This window comes from Apaloderma vittatum, unplaced genomic scaffold (assembly GCF_000703405.1).
Source record: "Apaloderma vittatum isolate BGI_N311 unplaced genomic scaffold, ASM70340v1 scaffold16125, whole genome shotgun sequence".
NCBI lineage: Eukaryota > Metazoa > Chordata > Aves > Trogoniformes > Trogonidae > Apaloderma > Apaloderma vittatum.
Genome location: NW_009718938.1, coordinates 1 through 25,895, shown reverse-complemented (window position 1 = coordinate 25,895; position 25,895 = coordinate 1). Strand labels below are relative to the sequence as shown.

Below are 25,895 nucleotides of genomic sequence, written 5' to 3'. Positions count from 1 at the left end.
CTAGAGAACAATACCACGGCATTGCATTCCCTTCAAATTGTTTTGGAAATGTCATGCTTACTGATGAGAACCTCCAAGAGCCTGATTTTGGCTTTTGTGTGCTTGTATTCAGAGTATTCCTCAGCCATTGGCATCCGATCTTCTTTTTGAGGGCTCCTATAAATATCGAATAAAAGTGCCATCACTTTTATACGTAAGAGGAGAAACAGTTTTTAAAATTAATTCTGCAACAACTAATGAGGATTGGGTTTGATTGTGGGGGTTTTTTTTCCTAACTGACTAAAGACCATTTCACAGGACCAAGAGGCTTTAATAGACAGAAATGAAGTAACAGTATTTAAAATACTGAATTTTCATGTACTGGGTAATTTTCTTTCTTGTCAGCTACGCAAGCATAACTATTTCATTCTCAAATATGCAGCAACATAATTATAATGCAGTGCTTTGAAAACAGTTACCATAATACTACATGTCCATAACCTCTTTGTTTTTCAGCAAACAAATTTAGAGGAAGGAGGGACAAAGAGTGAAAAGTAGCCGGTATTTATCGATGGGTGAAAGAAACAGGAGCTTCTGGTTTTAAATCTAGCTGTTTAAAAATTACCAAACTGCCAAGTGAAAAAATACCTGCAGACTGACAGCTACATAAGGTCTCCTCAGCAGCCTCCCTTCAGTTTGGAGTTTATACCCATTGCAGGCGCGTCCTGGAAGATCCTCAGATCCAGACCGTCTGCAGGGATGTCCACATCTTGGAGAAACATGCCCACATCTTGGAGATGGACATCTCCACAGAGACCAGACACCTCTGTGGTACCTTCCAGTCCCTAACTGCAGCTTCTTGGCCTGCTCACCCAAGAGCACCCACCCCAGCAGAAACACACACTGCAGAGGAGCCCAAAGCAGAGGAGGAGAGGGCTTTGGTTGAGGTGGTTATTTACCTTCCTGTCTGTTTATAGAATTGTTCCTCAAACTCTCTCAGAGCTTTGCGAAGCCTTTTCTTATCCGCTTTTGTTTCTCTGAGATGTTCAAGCAGAACAGGCCTGTAAAACAGAGGCAAGAACATGAAGTCCCCACGGGCTTGGAACTACGGTAAAAGCTTTGACTTTGGGGAAGAAGCAGCCTCTTGCTATGGGCCATGGCAGGCACTGAGATCAGTGCCCCAAGGCATTCCACCACATCCCTCCAGCTACAGGTATAACTGGCTGTACCATCCCACACGATTTTAAACAGTTGTGCTCCTTCCCTTTTACTAGTAATCTTGCCCTTCTGATAGAGTGAAGGCAGAGACTCTATGGACAACATGGGAGGAAAAGCTTTCAGGACAGAGTCTTGCTAGTGGTCTTAGTTCTGTGCAGAATTAATGGAGTTGACAGGGCTCAGTGTCTCACAGGAATTGCTTTCCATCTCTGTAACTGAATTAATAAAGTCAACATCCAAGCTGTACTCCTAAAAGCAGGTGTTATCAAACATTACTGTGGTGCAGCGGAAATGCTCGTGGTACCCAGCAGCTGTGCTTTAGCTGCTATTTGGAGAATAAGATTTTTAAGCAGCGAAAGAATTCCTTTACGATATGAGTGTCTGGTGTTGGGTTTTTTCTCCATAATAACAGAATGCCCAGAAACATCTGCACAGCATTTGTGAGCAAACCATTGCATATATGGTTGAGCTACCTAGAAAACCAAGACATTTTTATCTACTCTCAATTTTGGTGAAGTCTAGTCAACTTCATCTATGCATTTAAGTCAAAATGTAAGAAAAAGATACCGTCCCGTAAACTATGAGAGCACATCTGTTCCTGAAAGTCACATTCTTCAGCAAGTTCCAAGGCTGAGTGATAACAGCCCAAGTGCATCTTGAGAGCTGATGCAACCTGAAATTCTTAACTACAAATCAGAAGGGCAGCTTTATTTTAGTTTTTATAATGGAAGGTGAGAGGTTGGGAGTAAGTTTCCTGGGCACCCAGACACTAATAACTATTTTTATGCAAGGAAGAAATTGATTTTTACATGCATTCAACGGCCTCCCTTGATCGTATATTGTGTGATCCTTCACTCAGCTCACCTGTTTGTGTGCCTCATGTTGCACACACACACACACACACAGAGGAGCAAACTATCCTGCTTGGCCAAACTGCAATTTGCTTTACAACTGCTTTGTAAGAACATAAGTATTTAGACAAAATATGACAGAACTTACATTGTTGCCTCATGTAAGTTGGACATAGACAAGGCTGTTTGCCTGAAAACTTTCTTTTCGTCCAGAGGTGAAGCATATGCAGGCTCACTCTCCTCCTGCAAGTAACAGAGGTGCTCATCGACAGGGAGGCACGATATTGGACCAGATGATAACTCACGGCTGCTTTGAGAATGGTCTTCATCTGAGTCTTCCTCCTCCTGCTTGTAAAATGTAAAGTGTTATTAAATTAGTTGCTTACATTTTAATAGTAACAATTCATATGATGACGACATAAAGTATTAGATCACACATATTAAAAGCCTTAACCAGGTCTACCTGATATCACTCATGAGAGCTCTCATGGGTCTCACAGAGTTACTGTGATCTGCCCACCATGACTGAACAGGACAGAAGCTGTCCCTGCTTCCAAGGATCTCAAGCCAGGAGTTTCCTTCTCCTTGAAAGCCTTTATAAGTAGCAAAGATTTAAAGAACATTCTGTATTTAAGTAAGCAGTGTAGTCTTACTGGAACTCGTACTCTTCTTACATACCATCTACTATTTGCATCATGTCCAGAAAATCTGACTGTAACAAGAGTTGGAAGAAGCAATTCCACAGTTTTATAGCTACAAATGTTAACTAGCAAAATAGAGTGATGTTGCTGTCTTCCTCACGTTCCTTCATCCTCTGAAGAAAAGTTGAGCTTTTAAAGCTATGGCTTAAACCTAAAAACTCCATGGAGCAGAGCTCCTAAGAAGTAGGAGCTTCAGTTAAATTTTAAAATATGTGTGTGCCTGTATACAAAGATTTATGCTGGGATTTTTTTCAAAGACATCTAAAGCTCTATTGTCATCTAATGAGACAATAGTTTAAATTTTTTAAAATCAACACAGTCTCAACTACTATTAGATTAGTAGTTTGACAGACATGCTAATTAACTTCCAAATAGCACTTTCAGATTCCACCATCTCTGCTCACTGTGAGACCAGTACTGTTACAATAAATATCATTTGTAGTACTTTAGTAATATATCAATGTATGTGCTAAGTGATTGATAAAAGCATTGTCAATAAAATATAGAAGATAGATACAGTGACCATACAGTGCTCTGTGGAAAGAAATAGGCTTAATTCTGCATTCCATATGTTAGGTGTAATAAAAAAACTAATGCCAGCCTTGGATCTCTCACCCAGCCATTTAAGTGATTGCTTCAGAACCTTCTGCCATACTTTACAACCTCTGGCATGCTTAAAAGGTTAATTTTACAGAGCATTTGCTCTAAATCATTAACACCCTGTCTGTATTAACCATTGAACACAATCTTCAAATATCAGTAGTTCTATCACTGCCAAAGCGACATGCAGGTACAACTCAAACACAGCACTTACTATGTTTTCTTGAAAATGGACAAGAAGTACTTCCAACTTACAATTGTTGTGATCAAAGACGGGGTTGCGAGAAGTTTCTTGATAATTCTGTATCTGTCATAAAGAGGTTTCATGAGACTCTTTTCTTGCTTAGTTACCTGAAGAGAAATTATAACAAAATATACTAATCCAAAAGTTTCTTACTTGCTCCTGTAAGGCTGAGAGAGGCATTAGAGGAGTATGACCAGATGTGTGTTTTACTTTCATAGATATTCCATGGGAACTGTAGTTTGACCCATACAATTTCTAAAAAGGGAAATGGCAATCTATTTCCTGATGGAAAGTACTCAACGTGGATTGTTCACTTCCTTGAGCCACACTGCCCAGGCACAGGGTGTACTATTCCGCCTCTTAGTGACGAAGCTAACAGAGTTGTAAGAGCTAAGATATGCTTCTACTGTGCATTGCCTTGAGATCACACTTACCTAACTGTAATAATGGCAACAGGCTGGCTGCAGTAACGTGGCACTCTGGCTGGGACACCACACTCAGCAGCCCAGGGGGAGCACTGAGGATCAGCCGTACAGCCTCGGCAAGTGCACTCGCTCCATGCACAAGTGCTGCGTGCATCCCTCGCTGGAACTGCCTCCTATGACTGGGATTAACTGCCTGTTTATTTAGTCTGCTCTTGCTCCTCTTTTATGAACACCAGAAGCATCAGCTTGCAGGAGAATATAATTTTAGATCAGTTATCAGGAGTCTGATCCAGTCACAAATATTTGTAAATATAAAAATAAACCTTATGGAAACTAGCTGTGCAGTAGATGAACTGTATGAAGGAAAATAAAGAACAAACCCCACAAGAAAACAACAGGAAAAAAACCAAACAAAAAAAAACAAAAAAAAACCAACAAAAACAACAGAAAAACAATATATTCTTCAGTCATTACATGTCAAAACAGAGTGATTTGCAAACCAGTCCACCACCAGCCTCTGCTCTGCAACCCACATCCCTGTCAGTACCCACTGTGTACAATTTCACTGTCCTTCGGCGCTCCGACTGCACTGCTGCGTTCAAGTCCAGCGGCACACACTTAGCTGAGGGAACACATGGCAGGTTTGAAGCGACACGGACTGGCTGGGGGCACGGACAACAGTGCGGAGTTGCCCAGGCACAGGCAGATACCTGGTCAGCAGGAGTGAGGGCAGTAGACAAACACGGGTTGATGACACCACGTATGTGTGGCTGATCGAGTCCTGGGGGCTATTCCTAGGGGCATGCTTCACTGCACAATGTCAGGGCTTGCCTACCCCAGCTAGTCTACTTCTCTTCCCCAGTCATCATGTTCCGTTTGATTGTAAGAGTTCCAGAAAACGTCAAACAATCCAGAATAGATAATTTTTTATTTTAAACCTAATCAATGTCCTCTCCACCTGACTTGGCTCAGATAAGTCTGGGCAAAGACGTTGATCATCTGTACTATGCGTCAGCAGGACAAATAGCATTACCAGCACTCTCTACTGTGTTTCAGAGCTGCTGTAGTCATGCTGCTCTGAATATGCAACTTGATAAGTTTTTCTGATGGTCCCTCTCTTTGTACTCCTGAAGGAGGTTTCTGCAATAACTGTGACATTGTCTAGAGCTGAATTCTGCTATTTGCTTTTAAAAATAAACAAAAAAAAATCCCCAAAAAACTCCAACAACAACAAAAAAACAACCAAAAAGAAACACCAAAAAAATCACAACAAACCACCAAAGTTTTTACATAATAGGTTGAATTTCTGGCTATTTTCTTGGAATCTCAGTATGCTCCATTCAAATTAACCTTTTGATAATGCTACGGTGCATTATTTTTTAAATTACAAGACATGTCTCGAGTTGCTAGTTCAAACATCTAAAGTAGGGAATCAAGGCTTTAGTACTCAATGATCAAGTATTGCAAAAGCCCATTTTCTGCCCTGAGATACCTCTCTGATGGCCGAGAGGCACTTGCTTTCTCAGCTAATGTCACTGGAGTGCCTCTGCAGGGGCAGTCACTTAGTTGCCTTTTCCAGGTCATCACTACCCGGCTTTTACAAACTGCGTGTCCCCAGCAGACTTCTCTTTCCCGCTCCCCTCCAGCTCTGAACTGGGCACAGGGCCTATGCTTGCCACTGAGCTTGGGCCTCGCTGGCCTCATTCTCCAGCTGCTTTTGGTGACCTGGATGCCTGCAGACTTTTCACCCCTTTTCCTCAGGAAAACACTTTGCTGTACATACAAAAATTAAAATATTTTTTCTAAGAGACATGCTTATTTAAGTACACAACTCTGTGTGGAGCATCTCCAGATTGCTTGTTTATTTCAACAACAACAACAACAAAAAGATGTAAAATTCTTGCCTAACTTCCATTTACCTGTTTTAAATTCCTGACCATCCCTGAGCTTTCTGTGACCTCAAGTCAGAGCTGTCTGGCAGATGTAGGATTCCCTCACGGCAGCTTAGTACCACTGATCACCTCCTTCCTCATGCGGTTAGCATTCTCTTTCTTAGCTGGTTATAGAGTTACTTCAACCTTGAGAAGAAACATCCTCTCTGAACCCCATGCTGCAAAGTGTGCACTATTATTCCCTTTTCTATCTTTGAATCTTCAAGACTCTTTTACTCTATATAGCACTAAGAAGTCAATTTCTTTTTTGTTCTCCTTTTTAGAAAAACATTTTTTTCATACCCTTCCTATATATTCTCCTCATTCCTCAGCTCTTATTCCAAACCCATAGAAAATGGACAAAAAATATTTTATCCAAGATGCAGAGAGATCAGATGCAGATCACTGCAATTTTAACAGCTGGCATATTTTGGGGCACAGGCTGGTACTGCTTCGCTTTTCCTCTACCAAACAATTACTGGTCAGAGACAGTCATAGGAATACAGACCTAGTCATCAGACAGGAGTTCCTCAGTTGTATATAGACAAATTTGCAAGTCATCATCTCACCTATGTTGGCAATATTTTTTGTTCCTAAACTCAGCAATGAAGTTCCTTGAAAGGATTTTAATTAATAGTTTTAAGTGACACTGTGAAATAAAGGAAAACACAGATGACAGGTAACGTCATTTTTGTAGTTTGTGTTTCGGATGGTGCCCTATAAACTTTTCTCAGCTGCTGAGCATTCTAACCTTTCATACACTCTAGCAGAGTCACAGTATGGACGATCCAAGTCTGCCCTGGATGTATAATCCTCCACATTTATCATCAAAACTTCCAACTTCCAATCATGAATAGAGATGCAGGGCCACTAGAAAGTTGCCTTTTTATTTAACGTTTTAAAATTTAAACCAAATCCATCAGTATCAGGAAATATCATTTATATCTGAAGTTCAGTTTAAACTAACAAAAATTATGTTAATCGTGTAAAATTCATCTAAATATCTGAGTCAAAAAATATTTGTTAGAGAAGTTAGATAATTTTTTATTTACCTATCTTTCCATGGTATACTTACAGGTTGTCCATGAATACTTTCAAAATATAGTAGACATTTCTGAAGACTGATTTTTTCCAAAGCTATTTGCTTTTTTGTCATATCCTATTTAAAAAAGTTATTTATAAGATTAAGAGTCAGGATTACATGCCAAGGGTAGAGGTATCTATCTGTTTAATAACCTATTCTCCCCAGATAAACATTAATAATCAATTCTGTTTCTGTTCACACTGAGATCAAGAGGGACTTGGCTTTAACTCGGCAAGAACAAATTTACATGAATGAAATATTAAATGAATCAAAGCACATTAGGCCTCTCAAGGCCTAATGGAAAGCTGGTGAGAGCTGTGGAGATACTTCTACTGACTTATCAGTAGAAAATACACTGTAGTTAATTCATCTGGCCAAAGTGGAGTCTTTGGGGCCTGAAATTCTTTCTTCTGGAGAATGATGCAGGAATGGGGATGTACTGAAAAGCTGGAATCTTACTTTTCTTAACTGTCACTATTTAAAGATCTAATACTTGATTGCCTTGACTTCTTCCAAAATTACTATTCTACAAAAGCCATTTAGCAAGCTTAAAGTAAGGAAGTGGTGTTAGGCTATTGACAGAATGCTGCATCCTCATCTGGCAAGTTTCCAAGGGCACAAACTGGAGTCTCAGTCAACAAGGCAAGAACAAGAATCTTCGTGTGTTCCTCGATCAGAGCCTACATTTGAAATTTTTTTCTGGGAACACCGGTTGACAGAAGGTCTAAACAAGCAGAAGGTTTTGCTTGAATACCACAGCCAAATCACATGCACACGAGGTATTTCTCTTTGGCGGGGTTTGGAAAGGCAGGGTGACAAAAGATGACTGCAGCACATGAGCAGAAGGTGGTGATGTTGAGATCCCAGAGATAGTGCAGTACTTTTCTAGAACATTTTCCAATATTTAGCTAACATTTCTGAATAATTATTGTAACTGAAAAAACTAAAGAAATCTTTTTGCATCCATACTAGGGAGAAACTAGTTAATGAGATCTCTATGTGATTAACTTCTATTTGCCAGATCAGTTCATAAATCATAGGTGGTAGCATTCCTTACAATACATTAAGCATGACTTTATTGTAACAAATGAGAACAACAACCATTCTAGACAAAATACTCAGAATCTTGGAAAAAAACAGAGAGGATGTTCTTCAACTTTTTAATTATTTATCAGGAAAGAGAAATCAATTTTCCTTGGCTGATAAGGGATGAAGAAGAGAAAGCTTCAGCTACACAGACACAACCCATTTGTGGACTGGAATGATAGACTCACAATGAAATCCCTAAATATCCAATTGTTGCGACACTGTGGTGAACACCCCATAAATGCAGAGCATACTAGGAAAAGATACTCTCTCTAAAATGAAATAGAAGAATAATCTGATCAGCCAGCAGGCAACTACAGCTGGTCTGCATGCATCTGTAGAACCGCCATGGGGAAGCTGCAGAAAGTGCAGCCCTTTAGAGACAATGGGAACGAAGGTTGGCTATCTTGCTCAGTCTCAGTTCTTGCTCTGCTGGGCTGAACACCTAACACGAGCAGTTTACGTCTGTTCAAAAATCACAGTATGAATCACTGGTATCAGAAAGAAGAACGCTGAATTTTCAACAATCGATTTGTGGGTGTTGGTGGTACACCAGGATATGTCTGGGTGTCTGCTGCAGGGAGCACACAATTTAACTGCTATTTCTCACCTCTCCCTTGCCTCCTCTTCCCAAGATCTTCACCTGGCACTTGCATATTTTCATCTAGGTCAGACAGCAAGAAGCACATGAAGTGAATGTCATTTTCCACTGCCTCAGCCAGATCACGGCAGGTCTGTGTGAATTAAGGCCAAGCGCTCAGAGGTTTGGAGGAGAGCTCATCCCCCACAATCAAGTCATATGAAGAATGATGGAGTTGGGTGGCGGGGAGGTCTGCAGAATGTCAGTGATTATTTTTTTTATTGACAACTTGGAGAAGTAATTTTAATAATTAGCATTTACTTTTTAAAAATACATCAAGCCCTGAAGAAGTAATGGTTTTCTAATATCAAAGGAGTGCCTTGCTATTAATTGCAGTAGGAGCAAAATCTTTTTTGTTGTCTGCCCAAATGCAAAAACAGTGCAGAACCACTAACCACGTTTTGCCTTAGAGGTCTGCACGAGTTGCTAACTAGAATCCAGGAGCATTATAAAGTGGCTAATTTGTTTATTTATTGCTAGTTCTGCAATTAATACAAGGTTAATTCTTTCAAAAACTATTAAGCCTGGAGCAGCTGACTGGTTAGGAGGAAACAGGGGCCTATTATTAATATTGATTTTACATATGAGAAACAGTCTCAAGAGGGTTTAGCATTTGGGCCTATTTCATTAGCTCATTTTATTAGCAATCTGAAGACAGATTTGTATTCAGCTAAGTTTGGAATCGCTGATAATTTCAAAATCAGAGAAGGCAGGTGAAATCACAAGCTACAGAATTGTCTGAGACATCTTAGGACTTTAGGCTGCACACAGCAGCATGAAATTCAATGCTTATTAAATAAAAACACTGCTTCATAGCCAAGGAAAAGATGAGCTAAAGTGGGTCAATAATGAGAGGACAGATACATAAAGGGAACTAGTCTGAGAAAAGCCTTGAGGGACAGACTGCAAGTGTTAGAACTAAACATAAGGCAAAAGCTGCTGCATGTAAAGACAGAAAAAAGAGACTACATGTAAAGCTAAAGCAGCAGTTTGATTTCCATAACTTGGGACACAAAGTAAGGAAGCACACAAAATACTGTACACAGCTGTCTTCCTCACTAGCCAGTGCCCTGAATGCAGATGCCTTTTAAGCTTACTGTTGTTTTTCCAGACAGAAAATACAAATATCTGAGGACAGACAGTTTGACAGCAAGGACAGGGCCTGACTGAGGCCTCTCAGAGGCAGAGCTTTGTTCTCATAAAATGCGCTGGGCTGGAAGAGACCTTTAAAGGGCATCAAGCCCAACCCACCCGCAGCGAGCAGGGACAGCTTTAACCAGATCAGGTTGCTCAGAGCCCCATCAAGCCTGACCTTGAATGAACGATGAAGCCTCCACCATCTCTCTGGGCAACATGTTCCAATATTTCACCACCGCCATAATAAAGAACTTCTTTCTGATACATAACCTAAATCTACCCTGTCTTAGTTTAAAACCATTGTCCCTCGACCTATCGCTACACACCCTTGTGAACAGTCCCTGCCCAGCTTTGCTGTAGGACCTGTTCAGGTACTGGAAGGCTGCTAATAATATTTTTTTTTTCTGAATTCTTTTACCTAGGAACGAGGTGAGCCATTAAATAAGTCACCAGTTCCCAGCACAAGGAGCCAGTGACACAAATTGGAAGAGATAGCTATCCCTTTCTGGGTTATCGAATCATTCACAGGCCAAACCCAATTTTCTCTGTGTCTTCTCATTCAATAACTTTACTCACAGGCTTTTTTGTGGGAGGAGTGCTTTGTTCTGAAAAACACATTCTTCTATTTCATATCCAGATCTTGCATCCTGTCCCCTTTAGACGTATTGAGTGGTTCAGGATCTTAATCTGCACCTTTCTTAATTACACACATTCTCTCATTTGTATTTCAGCAAGGCCTTAGAGGCTTTATACAGCTGAATGTCAGGAGAGAACTCAACAGGCTTTTATTGAAACACTATCTTTGCCCCAAATAACTAAATCTCGAAAAAAAGAAACATTTAGCAGCTATTAGTTTACTATTAATCTAGCTCAGATTCTGTTACAGGATCTAAATGGTATATACTAAATAAAATGTTGCACATATAAAATGTCTACAGTAACACCAAGGATGCATGTAGCTGAAATGAAGCCTTTGATCTGTAACCAGAAGACATGCTTGATTCATTTCAGTTCATCAGTGCTATAAATCTCATTCTCCACCAAAAGTCCAGGATGACCCATAATCAAAAAACAATTATTTTTTTAAATGTTATACTTAAGGACCTACTGAAATATATAATTTCAGAATAGATCAATTTGACTTCATATTATTCCTTTTCAAGCCTCCACTCCATAGCGGTTTCATACAACTGTTAACAAACACTTTTGCTAACAGCCAGCTAATGTTTGTAACACAAGCGCTCTCTACAGCAACACAAGAAGAAAACAAATAAGAACTTTAAAAAATATCTGAAGATATTAACTTGTGCAAACATCTAATTTATGTTACAGAATTCACCATGAGAGTATTTCAGGCCAACACTGCCATTGCACAGATTTAGGAGATTCTCTCTTGGAGCATCAGGAGCAGTCCAATCAATTGAAAAATTAGACCCACACCCAAATTACTCTTATAAGAGAGTTTTCTGGACAGGATTTACTCACTGACTCATCTGTTTTGGTGTCATCTGATCTCACTCTTTGCATAATAAAAAAAAAATTAACAACTGAAAATACTATCATACATTTTGCACTGTTGATATTTTAAGACTATGTATAGAGCAGCATGGTTTTGTTGTCATCTTTTGTTCTCTTATAAAGAAATTCTGCTTCTGAAACACTTTTTCCATTTCAGGTTTTTAAAAAAGTAGTTTATAAAAAGAAACAATTAAAAAATCAGTCATGCAGAACTCAGAAGCACAACATCATTAAACACAGAGTTCCAGCTTTTACACAGTAACCAGTTGTTTAAGAACCAAGAATAGAAGCGAAACAAAACAAAAACATAAAAAATATCTCTGCTGAGTTCTTTCTGCTACTGAAATTCACCGAGAAACATTTCTTAGTTCTCACATGGTTTAGCATTTAGTTCTTCTTCACTGCGCCTTGTCCCCCTCATTCTCTTCCTTTTTTTGTTCATCAGCCAGAGTCTTAACGTTCCTGTCAACATTTAGATTTTAGATACCTTTGAGGACAGAATTTATTGTCTTGCTTAGCTGTATAGCATCAGGAACATCAACGTCATTTGACAGCAAAAACATTTAAAAAAAGGTATGTATTTCAGAACAACAGCTTTAGACAGACCCTATAACGTGTCATTAGCGTAAAGGTACTGCAGAATTTTAAAATATGTACTAGTTTAAAAACAGAAATAAATTGCCCAGCCAAGCAAGCGTGTTTCATGGAATATTCCTCCTGCATTTAGAAGAGTAATTGAGAACATGGAAGAGCAGAGGCAGTATCAGCACAAGTAAATGTAGAAGATTGGAAGAGTAAAGCAGTCTGGAGAGTTGTGCTACCCACGTGATCTCAGTGCAGTGCTATCGACTGGGCAGAGGCTTTCAGCATTTCTCAGGCGAGAGGGGACCTTCGCTGTCAAAATAGCTCCAGAAATGTTTTTAATCATGCACTTTCTGTGGACTCAAGATAGGACTGATTTTGCTGTCACCACCTTCAATACACTGGAACATGCGCTTCCTGCGCACACAACCTCAAGCAGGCAGGTTTCAGCAGTGCCTCACATGCATCTCTGAGCAAAGAGCACTTAGTGTTATTTGAAATAACCTTCCACATCTCTCTTTCTGTACAACTCTTCACAGAAAAGTCACTTCAGAAAACTGCACTAGAGTTCCTATCTTGTTAGAGAGGAAAGGCACTGCAGTGCCAGACCACACAGGAGGCACATGCACCCACATACCCTGAGACAGATGCACACTAATTAATACCTGCCTTAGATGATAAAGCTCCGAAAGAAACAGCAGTACTTGTTAAATACCTTAATAGCCTCAGGAAGGTTAAAGTTTTGTCTTTTCTCCTTTAATCGTCTCAACACACTATCCATAGTTTCTTCTACTGAGGGAGCTGGTTCCACACTCGTGGCCTCCTGTGTCCCAGCCTCTTTAGAGATCCCAGTGCTTTCGCAATGATCATTTCTTTGGGGTGCTCTAGAGGTACAGGTTTGCTCCTCTGACATTCTGAGTTTCAGGTCTGAAAAGCAAATTACTTGGCAAGTAAACAGATTAGCAATATTTGCAAAGATATTTCCTCTGACGCTACAAGAAAAAAAAATCCGTACTTCTTGCGTAGAGTTATTACCATAGCACAGTTGTGTAGGAAGGTAACTCTTCTTCACTTTAACATGCAACATCTTTAAGCTGGTTGAAGGGAAATCTAATGGCCAAGGGATGGGATGTGTTCATGTCAACGAAACCTAGAGCACCTGCTCCAAGTCCATCTTTGGCACAGAAGGTGAGGACTGAAGAGGTACTGGATTAATGAGTCAGGTCTAGGTAGAAATCAGTGCAGTGCATTTGTGGGAGGTTTGGTGAGGGGAAAATCTGAAAGCAGAGCTCTCTCTCTCCCCCTTCTCCTCACTGAATCCATGCACTCTCCATCCATTTGATGTCTGGATAAGTAAGACCATGCCCAAACCTGCTGTGGGGATAGCTGTCTGAGGAGGCAGTCCTTCACAGACACCTTTCTGGACAAGAGCCAGGGTTTCCACAGCCACCTGTCCCACTCTCACCCTGGCTGTGCTTGCCTGGCCTCCTGTGCTGCCATGCAAGTGAGGAGGAGAGCGAAGGCCCTCACCTGAGAAGAGCTGGGAAGGCTAAACTGTGCTACAGAGCCCACCATGCCAGCTGCCAGGCTGCTGGAGCCACGTACTTGGGTCTGCACAACCAACCCCACTCTTTTCAAGCACAATTTAAATCCTAACCGTCCCTCCCAGAGGCTACATTGTCATCCAGCCAGGCTGCTGAGCTGGTCCTTGTGACAATCGTCCCCTTCGCTTAAATGACTTCCCTTGGCGGGAGAGCACCTGAGCAACTCAGCAGAAGGCATGCAGGTTAGAGCGTGTCCCAGCTTCCCACCAGCAACCTGCCTGGATGCAATGAAATATGTATTAGCCTGATGCCAAGCCAGAGACCCTGGAGTTCTAGGGATCTGTGCAGAGCAACAAGGCAATTGAATTAAGGTCTGGATTAGCTCCTGTAAAACCAGGCTTTGTTCCGAGCATATGCGTGACTGGTAAAGGACCTTGGGCAAGGCAGGAGATTGATAGCTCCAAATGTGTTAAATTTATAGAAATCTATTCAGAAACAGTAACATTAGCTGCAACGCTCTGAGGATACAGGCCAGGATTTTAGAAAAACACAATTTTCAGTCAACTCATAGATCTAGGAAGGGTGGACAAGCTTATGAACTTGAAGAAGAGCCTACAAGCACTTGAGTGTTTTTCCATTTCAATTTCACCTGTCTCATGAGCCTCATGAATCTTGCTTCACTTAAAAGTAGTGTCATTATTCAAGGTAATAAAATCAAGGGTGTTCACAGGATTGAGGCATTTGGGCAGGAGTTGATGCTGATCTATGAATGCTAGACCCCTGTCTGGCTAAAGCAATGGCCAAGTCAGAGAGAATTTTCAGAACATTATATATGTACTTTAAATATTTCCCCTAATTTGATCCCCCCAGATTTGTAACACAAAAATCAAGGAGAAAGGATATTAATAATCTAGTAATCACCCAGCATAGTATTTAAGAGAAAACTTTTCAGAATAAATTTAAAGAAAGATGAGTTTCTAATTCTTTATTTATCACAATCACCCCCTCTATATCTACACTCTTAACTATATCAAAAACAGAGATAAAAGATAATACTACAATTTAATTACTTGTGAGAATCTATTTATAATGGGTAAAACCGATTTAGATAAATCATAAATAGCCTTAAAAAAAATGAATCAGTCTTGGCTACAATCTCCCTGAGGGCAAGCATTTGACACACCCACAGTCTTTAATGAAGTAGTGTACAGACAGTCAAGGGCAAAACTTGACCCTCAAGGCCAACTTTGATATCAGGGAAAGATCTGTTTTTATGGTCAAAAAAATAAAAGCTTTAGAGTTGTGCAACCTCAATCCTAAAGAAACATTTCGCACCTACTTTTGTACTATGACACTCATAAAAATATTCAGAATAACACTGCCTTTTGCATGACTGTTTATTAGAGATGAGGGAGAGATGATGGTTCTTTCCCCTTTCTTTTTAGCCTTGAGTGTTGAAGTGGCTTACTTTAATCCCTGCTTTTGGGAATCAAGGCAAGTCATATCACCTAACATCTTTGTTGTATTGGGAGACATTGCCACGTTTTGTGAAAAATAAGCAGAGCACTGAGGTTAGAAAACTACCTCTGAAACATTCCAGGTACACTCATACTTCTAAACAGCTTCAGCAATAAAGTGAAACAATGATTACATATGCAAATATGTACCTTTGAGCTGCTTACGACCTTTGGCCAAATCATTCATCCATTTCAGAACTTCAGGATTGGAAGTCTTGTCACCATGTGAAGGCTGAATGTAAAGAAAAAACCAAGAATAAATCAGAAGGAATTGATGGTTATACAATCAAACAGATAAAAACATATCCACATACAGTGTGCTAAGAAATGTCCGTAGTTCTTACTGCACTACATCATAGCATCATGCAAAGCATTTGACTTGATCAAGGTACTGATTTGTCATCACTTATCTCTCCCCACTGTGGCACAGTCTTACATGGATCTCAATATTTTGGCTTTGATTGCCTCAAAAAACCCAACATTTAAGGCCCTGACTAACTGGACAAGTAATCTCAGTGACTTCAAAAAGGACTGATCGAATACCTAACGTTAGTCAAGTTCCTAAATGATTTCAAGGACCGTAACTGAAGCACTCTGTCCCTTGCAGGGAGAAACCCTTATGACTTTAAGATAGGGATTCTCCTGGGAAATAACGCTTTTAAATTTTCAGCCGAAGTGCTTAATTAATCAAAAGAAAAAATCCAGTGCAACAGAGTGATTTCCAAAGCAACAAACAAAACGTTTGTGTATTGCTTCTTTCTTTGCATTTAGAAATTGCTTTCAAATTACAAGCAATTTACGCTGCAAGAGTAAACATCTGAAATAATGTATTTTCTGGTCACAGTGATTGTTTAGGTATGAAATCTTACTCACAGGACTACATGATGGCCATCGGGCAGTACAATACACAAATGTATGCTTAGGTTTGCAGTCACCAGTGAGATTACAAGGTAATATACAATTTGCTTAATTTCCATTTTAACATAGTCATAAAATATCACAAACTTCCCTGTTTCATATTGTACACACCCTTAGCATCACAGATGTTTTACTACATTTATACTGCACAACTGACATTACAAAAACTGGCTTGACATGAGCAACCTTGCATACACTGCACAAAGCACAGCGCGGGCCTCCAACAACTCCCTATCAGCAACACATCACAGAATCATAGAATGGCCTAGGCTGGAAGGGACCTTAGAGATCATTTAATCCAACCTCCCTGTCATGGGCAGAGACGCCTCTCAACTAGATCAGGCAACACATGGGGACCGAACGGGGACCGAACCCACGACCTTGGTGTCATCAGCACCATGCTCTAACCAAGTGAGTGCATGTGAAGGCACAATTTTTATTTCTGTGATTTGTGCCATCAGCTTCTATTCAGCCCTATGCTTTGGAGGTTCACAGGGAATTCCTGAATTAAGGAATCTGCACAGCAGAGCAACAGTTTCCAAGCAAATGAATTCTACAAAGTAAATAAGAGGCCTTTCATCTTTTGAATCAGTTCGGTTCACAAGCCTGTCAGCTATGTTTCACTGATTCACACTTCTCACACATCTAGAAGATGCATATTTTGCAACAAAGGTAATCGAAAGAAAATGTAAATTAGTCTCAGAACTACTGCATACATTGAAAGATGATAAAAAGATACTCCCTCATTGATGATTTTCCTATTTCTTTTTATGAAAACTATCCTTTTTCCTAATGTTTTGCATAAGATTAGGTACGCTTGGATTCTGGCCTGCCTCTTGTAGTATTTCCCATTATCTTTTCAATCATTATCTTACCAGGTATTTTTTTTCTTGCTCAAACTTTTCTTCATACCTCCTAATTTTTCTCTTGAGACTCTGAAGGTGCTTGGTGAGTTGCGCTACTGTTCGTGGTTCTTTGCACTCTTCACAGTTACATCTAGAAGAACTTCTTGGCCTGCAAAAGCCGAAACCTGGATCAAAGAACTGGCTATAAAAGACCGTGCCTTGTTTCAGGTACATTTAACACTTTCTCCACACTTCAGAATTTGCAGCGAGGTTCTTTCACAGGATTGAGGCAGTTTTACAAAGTAAGCATAAAATAATGGCTTTTGCTGAAAGATACCCCTAGGGTATACTAATGGGTTTACCATTTGCCTTTCACTCTCTCTCTTTAATTACTTGTGGGATTTCTGAATATTTTTCAAAAGTTTAATCTAGTAGGCCACAACCTGATCCATTATTTACATTTAAAACCCACACCTCTTCACGAATCTTCCAACTGTAATGGGAGACTGTAACGACATGATTTGTAAAAGTAAGTTCACGGAGCTTTTTAGTGCCTTGAATAAACATTGTCATTCTGAAGGCAGTTTAGTTTCTGATTTTTCACAATTGCAAACCAATAGATCTGATTAGTTTGTATATATGCAGCTACATATGTAAGTGTTTAAGAAAGTCTGATTTTTGTCCAAGACTCACAGTTTGGTTTCTGGAGATCACATATACAGACTGTTTTTCAGTTTTGACTCTCTAATTTCTAGGAAATTACTCAAGCTATAGTTCTATTCTAAATTACTCAAGCTCTAGTTCTATTCTGGCTGAATTTTTTAGAATTACACCATTTTGACAGCCTTCTATCTTATGTTCACTCATCTGACTAATTGCTATCTGTTCTAACTGTCCTTGCTAACCATGATTAACAAAGACTTCAAACAGTATTGTATTGTGTTATGAAAAAATGATAGATACTATTTACGGTATTGCGAATTAAACATGTTTATGACATAACAGTAACTGAAAAAGCACGAAGAGTCAAAGATTGTGGATTGTACAATATATATACTTAAAATATATAAGAAACAAAATGCGACTTCTTACATCATGAAAGGTTGAGCACTTGGTGGAGAAGGAGCAGACTCTGTGTCTAGATTAAATCTCTGGCTTTGGCTGAAGATAGAGCAGCGTGGTGACAAGAGAGGATTGTCTCCATCTGTAATGTGATAGAGCAGTCGACTGGTCCCTAGGGAGTGCTGTTCTTGTGGGCTGCTCTCCAGGTCATTCTGCCAGTCTCTGTGGGCTGGCACAGGCTCTAAAAAGAAAGCATCAACTAAGGGTCACTCTCAAGACATTTAGCTGCCTAGATAAATGCAAATCTATACTTACAGAAGTATTCAAAGACTAAGTATTCAAAGTAAACAGCAAATAGTTCAGCAAAGAATCTCATGCAAGATGAACATAATACTGAGGACGAGAAAATAGAAAGGACAGTAACTAGCTATACATAAAGCATTTCTGAGTTCCACAGGAGAAGGTGGATGGGTCTGTTTGTAAACTATGAAGTATAAGATGGAGAGTTTCCTGGAATAGTAGCATTTGAAAGCCACATTCCTGAAGAAAATGATGAATGTACAATACAAGTCTAATTTTGTGATTTAGTATTCAGTCCTTTGGTTAAGAAAAATGCAGACCAAACATATAACATGCCCTGATACTAAGAACCTCCAGTGATGCTTGCAGTACCCTAAAGAATTTTGTTGAGGTTTCAGATAACGTATCCATGGGTGTAAAGTACACAAGATATGAAAACAACAACAACCCACAACTTTCAAGGTAGTTATTGAAGGTAGTGTGCAGTGAGGGCTACCTGGAGGAGTCATGCTTCTGACACCATGTTAACGTTGTCTGAGACTATAAATGGAAATCTCACCTCCAGTGTCTCCAAAGGTAAGATTTGCTTTATAGAGACAGTAAAGCTAGCAGTCAGAACAATTTATTCTGGACTGAAAGAGTAGAAATTGGTGAACCTCATCACACTGATTCTGTTTATGAGTGACACGGAAAACAACGGGCATGTTACAAAACCTACCTCCAGGGAATACCAAGAGTTTGTCTTCCTTTTCATGTACATGGGTACAGTAACAGGAAGAACCATCGAATCTTCTTCCTAACTCCCAGTGGGTGAAATGGATGAGGATGATCTAGCCTAGACAATATTTTTGCTTTCAGATGACTGTGCTTTAAAGCAGGTTATACTTTTAAGGAGAAACTTCACTGTCTCATAAAAGCTCTCCCCCTAAAATAGTTTAATATATGTTAAAGTAAAGAATGTGCTCTGTCTCAGGTTCCCCTACATCAGTTTCCATAGTACCTAATATTTTACACCAGCTACATTATTTTTTTCTGCTAAACCCATGAATTACTACGTATTATTTTGTATTTCCAGGGAACATGCATGTTATTTCTAATCAGTATTATGCTTGCAATATAGCATGCATTCTAATACATTTCACAGAATCTTTTTATTCAAAGGAAATCTAAAACTGCATAGAAAACCAGCTGGATTTACTCACAGAAGAGTAGGTAGGTTTAGGAAAGTTCTTCCACCTCCACTTTCTTTCCATTTTTTCCTTTGTACACGGGACATGATATTCCCATGGTGAGTGGGAATTCCCATGGCATTTCTTTCAGGATTTTAATGAAACCTTTGCAGTATATTTTATTTGACCTTGTCCCAAGAAAATCCCTGTAGCTACACTGGGACAGTGGGGACAAACCAGTTCTGAATAGTACTCTTCATAAAAAACAACTATTGATTTCAAAATCAATAGTTACAATGGCCTAAAATATCATTTTTTCAGGGACTATTCAACTTCTTTGCTTTACAGAAAACACAAAATCCAATTACATATTGTATTATCAGAGTTTAGTCTGTCATGCAAAAGTTCATCTACTCTAACAGCACCATCAATTATAATAATGTTAAGCATTTTCACAATGTCACAATGTAGCTGATTGTTAATTCTAACCTATCATCTTCCTCGTAGTGCTTCACACTCTTTAGGTCAAATTCAACTCTTTAAGATACCAAAACAACATCCAAAACTTCTAAATCACGTATGAAATTTAAATCCTCCCATAGAGGGATCCAGAAAGCCATCTCAGAGAAGCAAGTGTAGAGGATTGTACCAGCTATGGGAAATTCTGTACATAGATAACATTCAGTGACAATGGCTGGAATAAACGTTGTTCTGCAAACAAATGTGTTGTCTCTTTCTGGCAAGTAATCTTTCTTTACCCTGTAAGACTCTAAAAAAATCGGATTCTATTTTGGGTTTTTGGGGGGAGTTCTGTAAGACAACACTCTCAAGGAGAAGAAATTGGCTTTCCTTGCTTTTATTTCACTGTCTGTGAACTTCAAGAAACATATAAATACTGTGAAACACATTGAAATCTGTTGTATATAAAAAAGAATATGCAGTGGTGGTATGTTAATCCCTCAACACGTTACATCTGTGAATGCCAGTATCGGGTTTTTTAATTTAAAAAGCATTTAGAACATCTTGTAATTAAGCTCAGCTGCTTAGTGCTCAAGTCACATACTTTGATGTATACTTACGTCCAAAAGCTATAGAAATTACTCTGTTTTTCTATTTTTTCCCTTAAAATAAATAGCTTAATACACCCTTGTAATTCTTTATGGTCTCACTTTGCCCGCCCTAATCCAACTTTTTACATAATCAAAAATAAAGTGGAAATTGCTGACTCTCACAGAACCACAGAACGTCAGGGGTTGGAAGGGACCTCTAGAGATCTTCTAGTCCAGCCCCCCTGCCAGAGGAGGATCACCTACAGCAGGTCACACAGGAACGTGTCCAGGTGGGTTCTGAAAGTCTCCAAGGAAGGAGACTCCACAACCTCCCTGGGCAGCCTGTGCCAAGGCTCCGTCACCCTCACGGTGAAAAAGTTTTTCCTTATCTTTACATGGAACCTTCCATGTTCCAGCTTGGACCCACTGCCCCTTGTCCTATCATTGGACATCACTGAAAAGAGCTCAGAGATAAGAGTTACCATTCACACCTTAAAATTTGCATCCTGAAATACCCTGTCGTTTTACTAGACTGTTCTAGCTTCATTCACCATACATATAATTGGGGTTTTTTTCTATTTTTTGTGGACTGGGATATGAAACAAAAGGAATTAAATAGATTACACAATCATGTTTATGTAAAAAATAATACTTTTGTACATTGTTAATATTACAATTTTTATTGCCTGATTCACTGAGCAAAGGGTAGTAACTAGAGACATAGTATACATGGCACATCCTCTGAAAACTCTGTTCCTAGCCAGGTACAAATCTCTGGACTTCCATCCAAGTTCGAGCTGAAATAGCCAATAGTTTCACATGCCAAGTGCATTCAGACACAATGTATCAGAAGATTTTAGTAGTATTTTAGGAGACAGAAACAGGAATACCTCTATACATGCAAAATGGCAAGTTATTAAAGAAACCACAACCCACAAAGATGATGTTAGCAAGAATAAGCACATGCTAAAATGCATTAAATAGGTAAGCTTTAACTAAAGTCCAAGTTTGAAATGCTAGAGAGACAGAGCATGCTCTGCGCTGCATGAGAGAAATGCTACATCATCCGATATTCGCCTCTGTAGCTGGAGACAGGGAAACAAGAGCTAGAGAGGGTATTGGAAGCGGGGGTCACTAACAGAATGAATCTAAAGAAAATGCAACCAAAACAGCAAAAATAAGCAATGGAAGCAATTATGAACCATCCTAACTATGTATTATGAAGCTACCAGAACAAATTAATTCAGTAAACTACTAGAAGAGGAGGAAAACCCCACCCTGCCATAAAGGAAAGAGTCAGCGCAGATTTTGGATGGGCTGCAAAATGTCTCTGCTTACACAGCATGGATAGATCTGCCTCTGCCTCAGATCCATGCCAGGGGACTAGCACCAGTGCAAGTTCCCTATCTGTACCCAAGAGCTACTAAGGTGTTTGCCTCACATCTTCCTGGGGAATTTTTGGCTAAAATCCAGGGTAGTTAGTATTTTTTACATTCCTTCTTCTTTATAATAATTTTAATTCTACATACCATTTTCCTTAATTGTGCAATACAAACCTCAAAGTTTAGGATTTCATAAGCAGAACACTATGATTTGTGATTTATTTTTTAAGATTAATAACTCTCATTTCTTGCTGAAAATTCTGAGCTTCTGAAATAAGTTCTTCTGAACCCAGCCTTTATTTTAACACATAACACCAACTGCAAAGGGATTACCAACCCATCCACCTTAGTTTGGACCATACATGGTGAACGATTCAAGCATTTGTGTATCCGTGTCACTTGTCTGTGAGATGTATTAGTCATACTGCCTTTGACCTATTTTTCACGAGCAGTGATTCCTCTTCCACAGAGCATCACGATTCTGCCCGCCCTGTGACTACAAGCGATGAGTTGACAAAAATAGTGCCGAGCCTCAGGGCTATTTATTTGCAAGGACTGGTTTCCATATTGAGGAAACAGGGAGAGATAACACATCACAGTTTGCCCAGATGGGCAATAATACAGGTTCATGAATGATTAAAATCCACATGCTATAAAACTCACCTTCACTATCTCTCTGCTGATGCATTAAATTAAAATCAATAATAGGAGAAATGAAGTGATATTGTTCTGACAAAAAGAATGACAAAAATAGAATTACATGATATGGCAGGTGATTGCACACAATACACATAGGAAGTAAAGAGTGTAAATTGAACAAAAAAAACCCAACAAAACAGATTAAAACTGAAAATAAAGAATCAGGATTCTTTAAAACTATCTGAAAAGCAAGACTCCTTCTCAGAAAATCCGGTTACAGCCCTTAGTTCTCTTCTTTTAACAGTATCACCCTTTTTTGCATTACAGAGCATTGTGCTTTGCATTAGCTCTGCACTGTTTCCCAGAGGACTGCAAATCTGATATTAAACTGCAGGTCACACAGATTTTATTGTTTTTTATATAATTGCAAATGAGAACACATCACAACATGATCGCTTACCTCCACAACTGGCCCCATCAGCTTGCACGCTGGTTTGGGCTGATGAAGGGGCTGGATCCTTGGGCGCCGGCAGCTGAGGAGTTTCTTCCTGGGTTGGCAGAAACGCAGAGCACAGATCTGTTTCAAGGGCTTGTAGCTTCAACAAAGAATTCTGCAGACAAAAGCAGAACATTGGGCTAGATAGAGAACAACAGAACACAGCGATAGCTCTTCAACTCACTGAGCCCATTAGCAGCGCCTGCAAAGGGGTGTTCCACGGGCAGCGCTGAGAGGACGGGCAAGAGAACAAACGTGCACGATTCCACGAGTTTCTTGACTTCTGGTTATTTAAGTCCCAATTTACACGGATTATTCATGACACGTGGGAAAGACGACTTCGTCAGCAAAAGACAATTTATTCTAGGAAGGCAAACTGAGATGGTGTCCCTTTTCTTGGTCTTGAAGCAATATATCAAGCAAGTATTTCATTCATTGGGCTGACATCACGATCTGATGACATTATGTCCCTCCCCATTCACCATTCATAAAAAAACAAATCTCCCTCTCCAGCCAGTGAGTGCAGCATGCATCAGTGAACAAAGAGTTACCCAGAACACACTCCCGCGTGGGATTCTTGGAAGAGATATTTTTTTAACTGGCGTTTTTAGAGATATTTCTATACGTAGACGTAGCTTTTATGTAGGCTGCTTCTGCAGGGCAGCCAGATCATTTCCTATCTGCTGCAAAGGTAAAATTAACAGATCATTACCCCTTGCTGCAGACAAATCAATGAGGACAAGGCTCGTTATCTATAACATCACTTCTAGCTACTGTGTCATGCTTGGTCCATTTCTCATTTTAATCTTTAATGCTGCACGCAACAGTCGGCTGCACAAACTGTCACCAGTACCTTGCTGTGATGTAAATGCTGTGAAAGCCCTGATCACCGTCTGACTGGGCAAAATGAGTCACTGCCGATATCCCACGCACTCAGTTCCCCCCTTTCAGGGGAAATACAGCTTGCAACACAAAACAAAATCACACAAGGCTGCCTTAATAAATGCACAGCTGGCACACACAAAAGATATGTAAGTGTTCAGTCAGTCAAATGGTACATATTTATGAAGAGCATTTTCTGGAAAAAAAAAATAATTGAGTTGCAAAAGAAAAAGCTTTCTCAAGTTTAACCTTAAAAAGTTCCTTTCCCCACTTTGTCAAAAACCTGAAACTAAATCATAGATTAATTTAATGAAATAATGAATTTACTTACTGGAATAATTTTCTTTGTGTAGCAATATGACACCTATGTAGTGAGAAGTAATAGGTCTTTGCATTATTTTTATTGTAATACAAGCCTTTATTAACCTAAGGATGCCAGTGGTTTTAGGTTTTAAATGAAATAATAAAAGAAGGAAACTAATTTGGCTGAGAATAGCAGGGAAGGCTTTCAGTCTTGATCTTTTAATTCCTTTCCTAGAAGTCAGGCATTGAAAAGAGAATGGAAAGTAGCTCTGTCTAGAAGATGTCTCAAAATAGGAAAGTTTCGAAAAAGCACAAGATCACAATTACTAAACCCTGTGAGCCTCTACGTGCTGTCAGGAGTGCTTCAAAATCCATATCCTGTTCCACAAAACAGATGAGGTAACCATCAAACACTTGGACTTTGGCCTAAGCTTAGAAGTCCAGGGCACCTTCCTTCTCCTGGTTCCAGAGTGAGCAGGATCTCTGGCCATTCCTGTCAGGAGCAGCTTCATATTAGAGATTTGTGAGCAAAGAAATGGCCTGTGTTATAGATTTATTTTAGAATTAAGTTTTTCTCATCTGTTGTCAAGATACATTTTTGCCATCTCATCTTATAATATCAGGAAGGAAGTGACTGCCAAGATTAAGCACCGATTCATAATTAAATGCCTAAATATACTATTATTCTTTAAAAATACAGCATGATATAAAGCTGGTTTCTGTGATCTGAGGCAGAAGATACTTCTACTATTCCCAGGCAGAGGTTGCATTAACAAAACATCATCCCCTGGCCCAGCTGCCACTTGTAAGGATGATTTACCCACCTTGACCAGCAGTGCCTCATCTTCACACCTCAGTTTCTCCAGGACGCTGGCACCTCTTCCTTGACACTTCCTGACACTGTTTGGACCAATATTTTACAAATACTACTTCAAACTGTTCCGGCTCTTTCGACCTGTCTTCCAGAAAGAGTACACTAGGTATGCAAATGTCCCAAACATGGGCTTCATAACTGAAGACTGATACAACGAATTCGTTTAGGTTCTCTGTTTACAGCTGTGTCACCTTAGTGCCCATTTCAGATGTCAGCCAGGCAGCAGTCCTAGCAATACCCTACCTGGATTCCTGCTTTTGATGTATTTAGCAGACTTCTTATCGTCATCTTGAGTGTCTTTTATGGGGTACTTTCAAAGCCTTCTTTAATCCTCTGCAGGGCTTTCTTCAATTAGAGACGGTGCGATGGAAACCATCTCACCTTCAACAGCTTTCAAGCGACAGTGAATTTTCCTTGTCAAGGGAAGGGTGCTGGATTGGATCATACCCATGGCACTGCTTTAGGAAGTGTTTCCATGACAGGAATCCCCACTGCCTCTGATCCCAGCTAGACCCAAACAAAGTGGCTGTGGAATTATCACAACAGACAGGCAGCATTTTACAGTCATTAAAGCCAGCTAGCAAAAGATAACTATACCAGTTACAAACCAGCGAGGGCTCTGATCCCAGTCCAGACCTTATCATGAGAACTGCTGATAGCAAGTAAAGAGAAAACAGGTGAAAATATTGAAAATATTCTCTATCAAGAAAATACATCCACCATTTCTTATGATACAGTAATATTTATGGCAAGTGCAGTATAACAGCATTCACACGGGCTACATTGTTAAACACTGTATTTCAGCTATGCTTGTGCTGTGTAATTCACCAGCTGGTTTATATTCAGCTGCTCTAAATGATATTTTTCACCCATCTGTGGAAGGTGGGTGGATCGCAAATTTCCACTCGCTGCCAAACAC

At 39.7% G+C, this 25,895-nt stretch overlaps 1 protein-coding gene across 1 annotated transcript; it reads right to left on the bottom strand.

Annotated features, from left to right (window-relative positions):
- FAM13C (family with sequence similarity 13, member C) lies at positions 1 to 23,333 on the bottom strand. The gene is made up of 10 exons (XM_009870453.1): positions 22,882 to 23,333; positions 17,913 to 18,123; positions 16,851 to 16,989; positions 15,208 to 15,289; positions 12,712 to 12,923; positions 7,025 to 7,108; positions 3,605 to 3,700; positions 2,197 to 2,396; positions 939 to 1,040; positions 1 to 156 (listed from the first exon to the last, which is right to left on the bottom strand). Exons 1-10 carry the CDS (start codon positions 23,051 to 23,053, stop codon positions 33 to 35), a joined length of 1,422 nt encoding a protein of 473 aa, XP_009868755.1. The 5' UTR covers positions 23,054 to 23,333; the 3' UTR covers positions 1 to 32.
- Between the last annotated feature and the right edge of the window lie 2,562 nt (positions 23,334 to 25,895).